Source organism: Oryzias latipes, chromosome 24 (genome assembly GCF_002234675.1).
Source record: "Oryzias latipes chromosome 24, ASM223467v1".
Lineage (NCBI taxonomy): Eukaryota > Metazoa > Chordata > Actinopteri > Beloniformes > Adrianichthyidae > Oryzias > Oryzias latipes.
Window position 1 is genome coordinate 9061278 of NC_019882.2, and position 14416 is coordinate 9075693.

General features: G+C 38.2%; 3 protein-coding genes across 4 annotated transcripts; all 3 read left to right on the plus strand.

Annotated features, from left to right (window-relative positions):
• The first annotated feature begins 884 nt into the window (after nucleotides 1-884).
• On the plus strand, nucleotides 885-2939 carry myct1 (MYC target 1). Its single transcript, XM_023953245.1, has 2 exons — nucleotides 885-1189; nucleotides 1937-2939. Exons 1-2 carry the CDS (start codon nucleotides 1135-1137, stop codon nucleotides 2470-2472), a joined length of 591 nt encoding a protein of 196 aa, XP_023809013.1. The 5' UTR covers nucleotides 885-1134; the 3' UTR covers nucleotides 2473-2939.
• A 954-nt stretch (nucleotides 2940-3893) lies between these two features.
• Nucleotides 3894-12952, plus strand: serac1 (serine active site containing 1). Of its 2 annotated transcripts, none has more exons than XM_011491645.3 (17): nucleotides 3894-4015; nucleotides 4402-4511; nucleotides 5694-5730; nucleotides 5877-6019; nucleotides 6654-6743; nucleotides 7212-7343; nucleotides 7421-7542; nucleotides 7612-7740; nucleotides 7867-8013; nucleotides 8173-8335; nucleotides 8436-8586; nucleotides 8669-8810; nucleotides 8888-8988; nucleotides 9141-9238; nucleotides 11742-11924; nucleotides 12004-12147; nucleotides 12229-12952. In XM_011491645.3, the coding sequence occupies exons 2-17, from the start codon at nucleotides 4418-4420 to the stop codon at nucleotides 12363-12365; spliced, it is 2013 nt and encodes a 670-aa protein (XP_011489947.1). In that variant the 5' UTR covers nucleotides 3894-4015; nucleotides 4402-4417; the 3' UTR covers nucleotides 12366-12952. The 2 variants fall into 2 exon arrangements, with proteins under 2 accessions (XP_011489947.1, XP_004083549.1); XM_004083501.4 differs by having other exon boundaries at nucleotides 7867-7980.
• Nucleotides 12953-13406: 454 nt separating this feature from the next.
• Nucleotides 13407-14264, plus strand: gtf2h5 (general transcription factor IIH subunit 5). The gene is made up of 3 exons (XM_020714569.2): nucleotides 13407-13547; nucleotides 13761-13858; nucleotides 13959-14264. Exons 2-3 carry the CDS (start codon nucleotides 13824-13826, stop codon nucleotides 14137-14139), a joined length of 216 nt encoding a protein of 71 aa, XP_020570228.1. The 5' UTR covers nucleotides 13407-13547; nucleotides 13761-13823; the 3' UTR covers nucleotides 14140-14264.
• The last annotated feature ends 152 nt before the right edge of the window (nucleotides 14265-14416 follow it).

Sequence of the window (14416 nt, forward strand, 5' to 3'; positions counted from 1 at the left end):
CTTTTGTGTTGGTTCTTAGTAGCTTATTTTTGCAATAATTGAGGACTTTCAAATTCTGGAGTTAGTTTAACCTACAAAGCTTTTCCATGCAAAAACAGGGCAGCTAACTCCAGTTGGTGTCAAATATCCACTAACACCAGCTCTACATCTTACCATGAGAGCTGGCTGCTTATTTTGGACAGGTTTTACAGCAGAGGCCACAATTAAAGGAAGTTCATGCTTTCTTCCGGTTATTCTTTCTCTCACTGCCAGCAGAGAGGCTCCGCTTTTTCAGCCTTTTTCTAAAGCATTCAATAAAATATCACCAAGCTGGTTAAAATGACTATGAAAGAGATTAAATTACACATAATATGTTGAAAGCCTGACAAAAAATTTCGATGTGAAAAAGTTTTAATTTTACAGTAATTTTATTTTGAAGCTCGGTAGAGCTTAAAATGAAAATAAAAAACCATCCCATTCCTGACCTGGAGGACTTTTAGTAAAAGAAGGCTTACAAACAGAAATGCTGTGAAAGTAGAAATGTTTAAAATTCAGTTTAATAGTCTTTCTTTTTGAACTACTTTTTCACCTTGAGGATTTCTCTTTAACGGAAAGTCTAAAAGGTGACTGGCAGACAGAAAAAAACGACTTTAAGGTATTTATCATTTCTGACAGGAAGTGTGAAGGACATTCCTTTGGTGAAAGCAGAGGAACTGACTGTTACTTCACTGTTGTGATGACTTTTTATACATTAATCAACATAAAGGAAATGATGGGAGAGGAAACGATTACGGAGACACCCTCCCTTACCACCTCCAGGATCTCTGTCCTGGACAGATAAGCCACTCCTGTTGCTAATTTCAAGCAGAAAAGCAGGAAATGTGACTGTCGTTTTCCGCTTCCATAAACATGAGGACTGCCAGAGTCGGCTGCCAGTCCTGAGCGCCTCTGAGCTGCGTCTCCCTTGGAAAAAAAAAGGCAGGCGCACTGACAGGGAAAGGGAGCAAAGGAGGGGAAAAAAGGAGGGCAGCAGGAAAAAAGACGAAACAGAAAGACAGGAAAAGCTGTCAAAAAAGGAAAAGACTGGCAGGGACTGACAGAGGAGTGGGGAAGAGAGGACAGGAGGGAATAAGAGTATCAGCCTCTCAACTTGTCATGGCTGCAAACAACACAAATCTCTTACTGGAAATCCTCAACTCCTTTGATACGGGTAAGTTTGCTTTCTTAAACTGTGATTCCCCACCAGCAGCTCCCTTGATGTGGTCGATGGGATTGGCTTTGTTTTCTCCCAGGAATTTAAGACTTTAAAAAGTGGCCTTTTCTGAACATTACTTAAAGAAACAAATAAGAAAAGTGAAGAAAATCTTTGTAGATTTTGCTAAAAGGCGCTCATCCAACCCACAAGAGACAAAGATGTGCTCCTGCCTCTTTTTTTTTTCACCCTTTAGTAGCCCTAAATGTCATTTCCAGATGGATCAGTGTCTGCTTTTTTCCCTCTAAACCAAAATAGGAGAACGAATTTACTGAAGAACTTGTGGGTTTCAGCACTGCACTTTTTTAAGCATTTTGTGGCAGGAAAGGGGATCGTTTTTTCTGGCAAAAGTCCAACAGGATTTATCTTATCCACTGCATTCTTGTTCTCCTCTCAAGCCTCGTGTTGTCATTGTTAATGTAAAGGAGCAACAAGTAAATGTTTTTGTTAAGGGAGTAAGATTTGCTGATTACAGACGACTTTCTCTTGTAAACAAGAAACAGGGATGTTTTATTTTGGTAATAGGAAGTCATTTAGGGGACCTCCTTTAACTCAGAGGCTTGAACTAAAATGGACAAACTCAACTTCTAGTTGTTATTAAAGCCCTTTTACTCCTTACTTTTATTTTGAAGAGTAAATTAAGAAAAAACAAATCAAAATAGAGATGTTTGTGTTAGTATAATCTCCATATTTCTCTCTCCACAGTTCCACTGATTATAGCGTTCTGTGTGTCCATGGCTGTGGGCCTGCTCCTGGGGGCCCTGGTTCATGTGCTTTTGACATGGGTGTCCCGGCGCAAGGCAGGTTCTGCCAGCATCACCCGCCGCACACCCCGCCACTCATCCTCCCGCAACCGACCAGGCTTCAACCGCAACAGCAGCTACGACCGCCGCAGCAACAACAGCTTGATCAGCGCCGCTTTAAGCTTCCACAGACAGACGTCCGTCCCAGATCCCTATGATCCCCAGGGCCACAAATCTAGCTTCAGGGCCTCCACCTTCCACCCTCTCCTCCAGTGTAGCCAAATCGCGAGGGAGGCAGAGGAGGGCAGCCAGACCACGCTGCCCCGCACACCTCCACTGAGCATGTCAGCTGCTGAAACTGCAGAGCAGCCAGTGGCCAACCCGTCCAGACCAGAGTCATTTTGGGGGAACAGTAGCCTGAGGGGATTTAGTGCCACACAAACCCCCCCTCCAGCCTATGAGAGCATCATCAGGGCTTACCAGGAAACAAGCACCTGAAGGAGGAGGAGCCTTTGAATGAATGAGCCAAAGCAGGAATGGATGTCTAAATAATAATAGTGATATCAATTTACATTGATGTTCATATCAAGTCTCCAAATATTGTTAAGATATGTCGTTAAATACAACTAAAAGGATTATGCAATTATTGAACAATATTTTATGATTCATTAGACATGTGAAGCAAGACTATAAAAAGACCAGAAAATATGTTTCATAAAGAGTAATGAGAAATTTTAGGATGCTTTTTATCCTTTAGCCAGCTCTAGTTTACAAATATGTATCAGAAGTGGCTGGATATTTATGGAAAAAAGCAAAAGAGGTTATAACAATGCAAAACAAATGCTATTTTACAATGGGAGCCTTTTACCAAAAGTCTGTTGGAAATATGTATAATATGTGTATGTTTAATAAAAAAGGTTGTACTCAATATTGTTTGAAAGAAGACGAGGTTAAATTAACCTGAACCTTTGTTTGCTTATTTGCTGCCTCACATGTTTCCGAATGTTTGTTTTTCACATATTTTAAGATTTTGTGCAAAGATGATATTTTGAATGTAGTTATCAAAACTGTTTTTGCTCTTAATTTATTGTAATAAAAAGGGCAGAATGACAGTGATCCACACACAGCCTGTGGTCTTGAACAGCGACACTAACGTTCAAACACAATTTCACAAAGAGGAACAAAGTTATCGATGCAAATTTTAGATACAAATTCAACTAAATAAATGACAACACAAAACTAAAACTTTTAAACAGTGCTATTCTCTATTGTTACTATGTGTGTTACTATTATTATGTTATGCGCAAACTTTATTTGATAGGTTTGTTTTTACCGGCACATAAAGGATTTTTTGGCTCTATTATTTACACTGTGGTAAAATTTTAATCAATTTGAACTGCAGATCAGATATTTTTTAATATATTCAAAAAACAACATCTTTGTAAAGAGCCATAACAAGAAGAACCTTTAAGTAAATAAATTCAGTATTTAACAACACAAACATCAGAAAGATGTTTGTGAAAAGTAGCACAGTTGAAGTTTATTTTATGACATATTCTTGAGTAGAAGTTAAAGTAAAGCAAGACTATGTGCATGTAGTGTAGGAAGTAACTAAATACTTCTTTAGACTAAATTGGAACATTTAGTCTAAAGTCTACATTATACAATACAGTACATAAAAAGTAAACTTCAAGCATACTGCCTCACTTTTAATATATGCAGACTAAAAAGAGACTACTTTATGCTAAGGGAAGGCCTGAATAAATAACAGCTCACTGGAAAGGTTGGTTTATTTTAAAAAAATCTACATTTATTAACATGCTAGACTCAATTGCATATTTCAAAAAAACCTCCATGCTATAAACGCCTATTCCTTTCCTATTCCGTTCCAGTAGGGGGCAGCAAAGCGCCACAGCTTTTCTTTCCACTGGTAAAGAAGAAGAAGAACGAGGCAAATTAGCTTAGCGGTGTATGAACACCGGTTGTTTACAAAAACAAAACATTACCGTATTTATTTGAAATACACGGGTTGACAAACGAGGTAAGCTCCTCTTTTGTAGCTACAATAAACTAATACTCTTTGCAAACCTTAACTTTTATGAGAAAACACTGTAAGGACGAGCCGTGAATGTTAAATATGTCTGTTAGCTAGAACTATTATGAAGCGGATTGGATTGGATTGCCGTCGCTCTAACTTTTGCTAAACTTATTGATTCAGATCATCAAGATATTAGTGATCCTTATCTGCAGGAGTAAGTTAACTTTTCTCTATATAGTTATGTTCTATTTTTGCGATTTCACTCGCTGTTCCTAAATGGCTTTTGTTCAAAACCGGATGATATTACCTGGTCATTTAATCAGTTTCCTCGACCGTAATTGAAGATGTCACATTATGTTAGAGCTCAATTAAAGCTGTTTTTTCTTCAGAGCTCAGAGGTGGACGATGTCAGTCGCAGCTTTACGTCTGATCCGCTGTCGGAAACTGAGCACAGCTGGGCCGCCGGGTGTGAACAAAGTGCTCCAGTGGAAGGATTTAAGTACGTACAAATTCTGGCGCTGACTGGAACCATTTCTTTTGTTAACAAATGAAATGGTACAATGTTCTGTTTTTAAACCTTTTTACACTTTTTACTTGGACCATTTTTGGGGCAAGATCAGGGGTCTGCAAAAACTTATTTGGGTCGAATTCTCACTGATCTGTTGGAACCACAAAGTCTTATTTCCCACTTTTAGAAAAATAAGACACTGATTTGTATTTATGTTATCATCACTTGTATAATAAATATAACAGAACTGTTGTTTTTTTGTATAAGTAAAGCATATATATAAAGAAAATATAGAACAACTTTTTTTTGACTTGGCTTCCTTTCAAAATAAAAGACACCCTGTGTCACATGATTGTAGTACAGTAGTATAGTGTAATGTCAGCAGTGTTTTAAAAAAAAAGGTTTATTTTAGCGATTGTGGTGCATCTCAGCCAAAAATTCATAAATCTAACGAATTTAAATTAAACCAGAGCTAATTAAGTTACCCCAACTGTAAGTTTCAACCCGTAAGGGTCCTTGAATTTATTCAAAAATAGACAATGCACCTTATTTCTGGTTGTGCTTACTGACCTCCAATTCACTGTCTTTGGTACATGGCACACACGAATCTATCAAAAAGTTTTAATTTATATACTATTTTTTAGCTATTTGCGAACAAGTAAACTAAATGTTGAGTTTGTTTACTCTTTTTTTTTCTTTACTTTACCAATTACCTACTTTTTACTTTGCAGTTACTTTTTAAAATGAAAAACCTTGTTTTTCTTCAACTAGAGATCCACAATGTAGGGGTAAAGAAGCCTCACGTAGGTCCAGAGCCCCGGGTTGCAGACCCCTGGCTTAGATATATTATTTAAAAGAAAATAAAAAGAAAAGAAAATTACACTATTCAAGTAAACACTTGGGATTTTGCTTTTAATCATCTTGTTAGACAAGTCCATAATTTGCACTAAGCTCCAATACACTAAACATAAAAGTAAAATTAAGGATCATCTGTAAAAGCTAAAGCATATGTCAGTATTACCGAAAGCTTATATCCCTGGCTGTTAAATTGTGTATAATATAAATGTTTTCTTTTTAATTGATGTATGTTTCAATGTCACTAAAAGTGGTGTTCTATTATGCAGTTTACAACAATTGAAAGACTCTTTCTGATTTTTTTTGTTTTTTTTTAAGGAAAAGTTGCCAAAGTTACTGGTGCTGTTATCTTGGGGTAAGTTTCAGTTCAAACAAATGCAAACTTTTAAAATGGTTCTTTTTGTTATGCCTACATCTTTAGATCATTATGTTCTCATTCCTGTAAATCAAGGCTGTCCTTGCATGAAAAGATGGGTGCTTAAGGGATTGTTCTCCCTGCAGGGGCTGTCTTTTTATCACTTATGAGATGGTGGCCTTGGAAAAGGCTGTGACCATAGATACAAGTGCAGTTCTTCAGGAGAAATATAAGTCATATATCTATCTGAAAGCCACTCCTGCAGCAGAAAAGGAGAATCTAACTGCAGGTAATTGCTCCTTTTCAGCTATTTCTCCAATAAGTTGCATATTTTGATGTTCTTATGTAGCTTAAATCATGGGGAGAAGTTGTTTACTGAATGTATGTCTTATTTGACATGTTTAAATTAGTGATGGTTCTGTGATGGGGAAAAACAATCACTTTTGAATTAATAAACCAAAGGAACACAAAACATCCTCTGCTCTTAAGTTTGTGCTTCTCAGGGAAAGTTGGATAAAAAGTGTTGTATTTGTCCACACATTTGTTTCTATCTTTGCTTTCCAATTTTAAAAGATTGTTATGAAGCAAAACTTGTATTTGTTTTGGTGCTTTAATTCAAATTTCAAACGGTTATTTTGGATTTCAACTCTTTTTAGAGCAAAATAGATTTCTACTACTAGATTTCACAATGACTGCTGATTTTTATTTTGTTTTTATGTATTGTGTTCTGTAAAAATCTCCTTTTTGTTTGTGGAAATTTTTTACTGGGTTTGCCATGACCAGGTGGTCAATTTGTTATGTCTTCCTGTCTTTCCTTCCTGGCTTTTCTATCTTTCCTGTCCCAAAATATTTGAGCGACTCTTTTGAGTAGTTTTGCCTCCACTAACCAAGCAGATCTTGTTTCTTCTTTGCTTTTGTTGTAGGCCTCATTTATAAAGCAAGAAAGGAACTACACAAAGCAGCACGGCGATTTATGGAAGCATCCTCCAGACTGTTTCTGCAGTCATTAGATGGTAAGATTTTACCTGCTGAAATCCACCGTACAGTGAAAGTTGCCCTTTAAATCTTTCCCAGCCAATTCTATGCCGTGTGGCCCCAGAGGAAACACCTGCCTCAAACATGAACGTCCTGTTTTTGAATTTCACACATCTTTGCCATTTATGTTTATGATTTTCAGTGTGTCATTTGTCATGTTTCAATTTATATAGTTGCTCCATGAGTCGGACAAAGGTTCCAGTCATTTTTATTAGTTTATAGAAATGCGGAAAAGTCTACTAACAAACTTTTGACCTTTTGCAAACGAAAGCTGCAAAGCTGATGACACGTTCTCAGCCTCAAGGTCTGTACTCTGACGTAGTTGCTCTAGTAATGTAAAGGCAGTAGATGCTTGTATTTAGTGATATAGTCTTAGTGTTTAAAAGCATGTCTCTTTCTGTGTTTTGAAAACATAAAGTCAGTCTTTTTGCTCATTTGTGTCTTAGAGCACTTAAGCCATGTAGATGCAGACCCACACGAAGTTGCATTATGGGTGCTGCTGAAGCAGACACAGTCGGCTAACAAAGCCATCAGACTCCAGGCCGTCCAGGAGCTGGCAGACAATCACCACTGGCATGGTAAACGCACAGATCTGTCGCCTTAAGGACTCGCAAACTGTGTTTGCTCTCGATGACAAATGTCTTTTATTTTGTAGCCTACCAGTACCAGACAGCAGCCCAGGTCATTGATCAGAGGACAGCCGTGGGATTGGCAAGAACCCCCCATGTAGACCTAAGGTTCTTCCGACAACCCCCTGCACTTCCAGACTTGGAAGATGTGTGTACCACTAATGAAGACATCTTCTGGGAATGTTTGCCAAACTCTAATGCAAAACCATCTTCACAGGGAACGTCGGTAGAAGAAGGACTTTGGCAGCTGTTGGCGTCTCTGCCACAGTCTGAGGTGGATAAATGCGTCCAGTACTTTACCTCACTGGCACTCAGAGAAAGCACTCAGTCCATGGCGGCTCAAAGGGTAACGAAGGCAGAAATAAATGCATAGATTCATAAACAAAAGGGGGCAGAAGAAGATCACAATGTTTTAATTTACTCACAACCCAAGAAGTCTGGGATTACTGCAAAGCAGCTATTGATGTTGCAGGGCGGTCTGTGGTGTTTTGGTGGGAATGGGCTTCCTTATGCGCAAAGTCTCACTTCTGTTCCTTCAGAAAAGGTGGAGTCCTTCTGCCTGCAGGCGCTGGTGCAGCACTCCAAGGTAATTGATAAGAAGAAAAATAACGTTCTTCAGGTAAAATATCTGCATTAATAAATCTCAATGAAGTTCATTGGAGTATATGCTGCCTTTTTTTTTTATATGCAGTGTCTTGTTTATCAAGTGTGCTACAATTTAAAGACTCTGAATGTAGTTTGTTCCATGGCAAAAATGTGATGTTTCAATATTTTGTAGGTGCAAAGTCACTGTGACCACATAGTGGCAAAAGGGGGGCTGCTTCTCCTTCAAAGGATTTATCAGCTCAGAAGAGACTCTCCTAAAATTCAGAGAAACATTATTCGTATTATCGGAAACCTTGCACTGAACGAAAGTGTCCACCGGGATATAGTTCAGTCGGGTAAGTCTTATTAATCTGATTATGGTAAGCTACTTCTTTCTGTTTGTGTATTCTTACTACACGTGTATATTTGAGTTGTTTGAACTCTCTTCTCCCTCAGGCTGGCTGTCCATCCTGGCTGAGATGATGCAATCCCCTCATGTCACACAGGTGTCTTTCGCAGCTCGAGCTCTGGCCAACCTGGACCGGGAAAGTGTGGTGGAGAAGTACCAGGACGGCGTCTACATACTCCATCCACAAACACGTAACGGGTGGGGACAACCATCTTTCTATTTTTCTAGTACTTTAGTGTGTTTTCTTCTTGTAATCTAACGTGCTGTATTTACTAAGCAGGCAGCCTGTAAAGGCAGACGTGCTGTTCATTCACGGAATCCTAGGAGCTGCTTTCAAAACATGGAGGCAGAAGGACAGTAGTTTACAGCAGGAGGAGACGGAAATGGAAAGCAGAAGTGATTACACAGAGTGTTGGCCAAAGGTGGGGGAAGTTTACTATTTTTTATGGTCTTGAAAGGAAATTCACTTTTAGAAAAATGATGGACTTTCTGTTGACAGTCATGGTTGGCCGAGGACTGTCCAAATCTGAGAGTGCTATCGGTGGAGTATGACAGTCACCTGAGCGACTGGATGTCCAAGTGTCCTGCTGAAAATCAAAGGTGAATGGACTAATGTTTCTCATATGTATTACTACAAAAACGTCCACATATACAGATTATTTTAGATAAAGTTGATGTAATTCCAGTATCATATGATTGTGTTAAATGTGAATCGTTTTGTCTAATTAAATGAATGACTTGTGTGTGTTCAGGAAGTCTCTGGCCTATAGAAGCCAAGAGCTGCTAAAGAAGTTAAAGCAAGCAGGAGTTGGGGAAAGACCTGTGGTCTGGGTAGCCCACAGTATGGGAGGTACGCAGTCAGAACTTTCCTTCCACAAACATGCTGAGGTTTCTCACAAATCTCAATGCAGGACCTCCTTAAAAATTATACATATTATTTATTGAAAAGACCCTAAACATACTTTAGATTTTGGTCCAGTAACTTTGTTTCATTCCATCTACCTATTACTGTTAAAGACCCACTCTGATCATCATTTGAGCTATATATCTTTTAATTAGGAATTTGCTGTTTTTTTTGGCCAAAATTTAAAAAAAAAAACTGTTGTTTTCTATGGCATAGGTTCTGCAGAGGAGCATGATTTTATTAGACACTCACCTCTGAATTGTTTGTGGAAAAATTGGGTCTGAGCATTCCGCCCCCCCTTCCTCTCACCGTTACTGAAAGCTCTCCAGCTTTTTTTTTCCAGCGCAACAAAAATGGCGAGCAGTATCAGAGCTATGTAGCCGTACAGTTCTGAGCAGGGGTGTCAAACTCATTTTCACTGAGGGCCACATCAGCATAGTGGCTGTCCTCAAAGGGCCAGATATAACTTAAACATGTAACTAAATGTAATGAAAAATAAATGTAACTACTACTTAATGTTAAATAACTAATTTATTTATTTATTCTAACTTTTTAAAGTGACAATTACAGTTGTATAGAAAACATATGTTTTCTTGTTACTTTAGCATAAATCCTTTTAAATTTGATTCTGTCAGGTTAGGTTATATGGACAATATTTAAGTCCTAATTTATAGATACCCAATCTCATATTTCATGTCCAATTCCCCCTAGATATGAATAAATACACACCAATTTTTATTTTATTTTAAGAAATTAAAAACTTTTATGCTCTCGCGGGCCACATAAAATGACATGGAGGGCCACATTTGGCCCGCGGGCCTTGGGTTTTACACATGTGGTTTGGAGCCAGATGCCAGCGCAGACGAGGAAAACAAAGACATTCGTGGATGTAATCGTCTACAAGTGGATGCATCAGAATGAAGCAGAGCAGGGAGCTTGTGGCCCGCGCAGTGTATTTCCTTATCTCATAAATATCTCCTTTTCAAATGACAAGTATTTGTCTTCTCCTGATTCATGAGTTTAATGAAGAAATACTCAGAAATGCAACTTTAAGCTTCCGTGATTTCCAGGCTATAGAGCGCACCTGGTTATAAGCCGCACCCATTACATTTTGAAAGGATAAAACATTGTGTACATACATAAGCCGCACCTGTCTATAAGCCGCATGTGCCCACATTGAAAAGTGTTGTAGAGTGAGGATGTGTATGTGCTGAAACCGCGTGCGTGTGTGTGAGAAAGAGGAGGGAGCGTGTGCAGCGCAAGAGGGAGTGTGTTGGGGGTGCGCGTTCATGTTTGATATACAGAGTGAAGGGGGACTGTGATAAAAGAAGGTTTACCCCAGAAGAACGGTGAATGATTCTTTATTAATCCGCTCTGGAGGCTCTGAGGGTCCCAACGGGGAAGTGAACCCCGAAGGTAGATCTGCCGAAGGCAAGAAGGAAAGAAAGAAAAAAAGTAACGCAGGAAAGGTTCAACACATGATATATTTACAAAGAAAGACGGTGCACATAAAGAGTTATCAGAGTTTTAATAATATACCTGAGCTTTTTTTTTCCAAAAAGTGCCTGTGACGCGGCAGTAACACGGCAGAAATATGGTAGTAAGAGCACTAACGGGGCTGGTTAAAAAAAATATACTAGTAAAACTCACTGAGAGCTTTCTTCATTTTCCTCCTGTGCACTGAAACCATGGAGGTCTTCCTCCTCAGTGTGGGATTGGAATAGCGTCAGATATTCTTTGCCACACTCTGTGTCTCCTTCGTTGTCAGTGTCACTCTCATCCTGAGGTGAATTCACTCCTGAGCTCGCGCTGTCCTCTCCGTCACGCAGCAGACCGGCTTTTCCAAACCCGTTGGTGATGGTGGATTTTTTCCCACTGCTATTAACGATTGCTTTTAACTTGAAAGCTGTTTCATTTGCATTTCTTCTTGCATTTTCCATGATGAGGGTCTGTTTGTTTGATTACAATAAACTTGCGTCTTCCTTGACACATATACCGTGCGCCCCCTGTCTCACTCTTACCCTTTACTGCTCGAGTGCCCCTAGCGGTCGTTATAAAAAATGTACTCAAAAATGCATAAATTAGCCGCATCATTGAAAATGCCACAGGGTTGAAAGCGTGTGACAAAGGTAGCGGCTTACAATTCGGAATTTATGGTAATTTCTTTAATGTATTTCCTCTGTCAGAGAAAATACCCAGAACATGCTAAAAATATCAAAAACACGCTTTTTATTGGAGTGGGTCTTTCAGGTCTACAGCCTATTACAACAATTCAAGTTTAAATGTTAATGTTGAACTACTTTAACATTTATCTCACAAAATAGAATCACTGCAGGTTTTGTTTATCTTCCAGACTTCATTGATTGGATTGTCTTTCACTCTTGCAATTGCTTTTTAAAAAATTGATATGTTTTGTTTAAAAGTCACTGCCGTTTTCTTCTTCTGTCAGGATTGCTTGTAAAGAAAATGCTTCTGGACGCATCAGAGGATCCAGAAATGAAAGGCTTGTTAAAGAACACTAGAGGTGTATTGTTCTATAGCGTTCCTCATCATGGAACCTTCATGGCCGAATACTCAGTCAATGTCAGATACCTTCTTTTTCCATCTATAGAAGTCCGAGAACTTTGTAAAGGTGAGTACGCAAAATAACTCAAGGATTTTTTTTGTCAGTGCAGGATAGTTATTTACCAACATTTTTCATTTTTGTCAAGATTCACCAGCTTTGTCCAGTCTGAATGAAAGTTTTGTGAACATCGCAAAGGAAAATGACTTTAAGGTGATGAGCTTCGCAGAATCGCAGGCCACAAACGTCGGACCTATGATCAAAATAGTTGTGGTGCCAAAACAGTCCGCAGGTATGCAACACCAGCGTCAATAAGAAATGAGGTATTCCTCTGTACTGTAGATGGAGATATGAAAGCCTGGTTTCGTTTCAGACCTCGGCATCGGAGAACTCGTCGAGGTAAACGTGGATCACCTCAACATCTGCAAGCCAGAGAAGAAGGATTCGTTTCTGTACAAACGCAGCCTCCAGTTCATCCAGGAGGCCTTGCAGAGTTTTAGCAGCCAGTGACTCTTTATCCGCACAAAGACAATGATGCAGACTACTGCATACTTGAACTGTGGAGAGAAAAAATATGCACATGCCCCCCTTCCGGGATGTCTTTTGTTAAACATGAACAAATAATGTGAAGTGTGAGGGATCACTCAATATTTAGACTAACTTAAATGAAAACTTTCAGCTCTGATAACGAGACTTATTTTTAACTCACTCCTCATGAATAACTTAATTGTAAATCGGATCACTTTTGCAAATAATATTTTTACAGTTTTTTGTCATGTTTAGAGTTGGAAACAGATTGTTAATATTTTAATTATTATTCTGAGATGTAATACTTACGTAAATGATCTGTAATATTCTGAAAAGAATTTCTTCCCCGCATTTATTTTTATATTTGAGAGTTTTATCCCCCAAAAAGCACAATGTCAGTCATAATTGGTGCCAAAATGTATTTCTTTTCCTAAGCCTTACCATAGACTCCTCCTTGTCTATTTAAAAAAACATTTATTTTTTTTAAGTAATGATGTGATTGAATTTTGCCGTAGCACAATTGCCACTAAAAATTCCCATCGCTGTCAATAAATTACTGAAAAATCTCAGTTTCATTTGTGTTTTTGCTAAATATTAAATTAGGGTTTTTACACTGGAAATATTGCTTTTTATTTTTTACAGCCTACAATGCTGTTTTTTGGGCAATATAAGTTAAGTTTTAGCCAAGATTTTGCAAAATAACATTTTGATAGCTTCAGTTTAATTTCCTTTAAAGTTTTTTGCGGAGCAACTTGGTTAGGAATCAAAAACTAAAAAGGAAGCTCTCTATTCTGGTATACGTGATCGTTAGCTTTGATTTTAAACCAAAAAGATTTTTTAAAGAACTTCTAAATCCTGGGAAATGTTTTGGTAATCTTATTTATTTATTATGTTTGTTTCCATGTCAATGAAAGTAACTTCTGCAAGAGTACAAAATCCAAATAAAAAATAAAATAACACTCCACGATTGAAGCTAGCAGCAGTGCGCATGCGTTGCATTGTTGTTGTCGAAGCACAGAAAATTGTCCCTTGACCCGCACCATACAGGGACATGTAGCATCGTGTTAGGAGCCTAGAATTTGTGCTAATATTCTGTCATACATTTACCTTTTATAAAAAGGAATTCTCTTACTTCCACTAACATCTTTCCCGGAACACAGACAGGTTTGTTATTTTAGTGTTGTTGTTTTTTAGCTTTGGTGTATTTTAAAGCATTTTATAATTGTTTTTATCTGAGTCTTGTTTACCTGTGATGATTAGCTTTAAAAAAAAGCGCGTCACAATGAGACTTTTTAACCTTTAAAATCTGTATAGACTTCAAAAACAAACGTTCTATTTTGACAGAGAATTCTTGTTTTACTTGTTTTTATGCGTCAGGTTAAAAAATCCTCGCGTTAAGTTAACATCTCCGCTAAACAAAGGGACCGTTTCTTCGTGAACATGGTGAACGTTCACAAAGGCGTTCTCGTTGAATGGTAAGTAAAGTTTTAACAAACATTATTTTTTTAACAAGTTCTGTAAATTAACATTTTGAGAACTCAATTGTGTCTGATGGGATGTGTTTTATTGAATTAGTGACCCCGCCATGAAACAGTTCCTCCTTTACCTGGATGAGACCATGGCTTTAGGAAGGAAGTTCATCCTGAAGGACCTCGATGACACCCACGTTTTCATCCTGGCAGAGGTGGTCCAAACCCTGCAGGAAAGAGTCGGAGACTTGATGGACCAGAATTCCTTTCCCATCACGCAGAAATAACCTTTGACCTTTCCTAAGGATAATCTTTTTGTTTTGTTTTTTTGAGCTATGGAATGACTGGATTTGTTTCTGACATGCTTTAAAAAAGATCAATAAATTGGATTATGGGTTACATATAACTATCATTACTTGTAGTGATGTAGTTTGTAATTATACCTGCATCCATATTTTTATGGGTATTGGGGTGAGAAAATTTCCAGAAATTCTTTAAAAATGTAAAATATATCTAGCTGTGGTGGTCACGATGCATATTTAAACCCTAGGAAAACTGTACTAG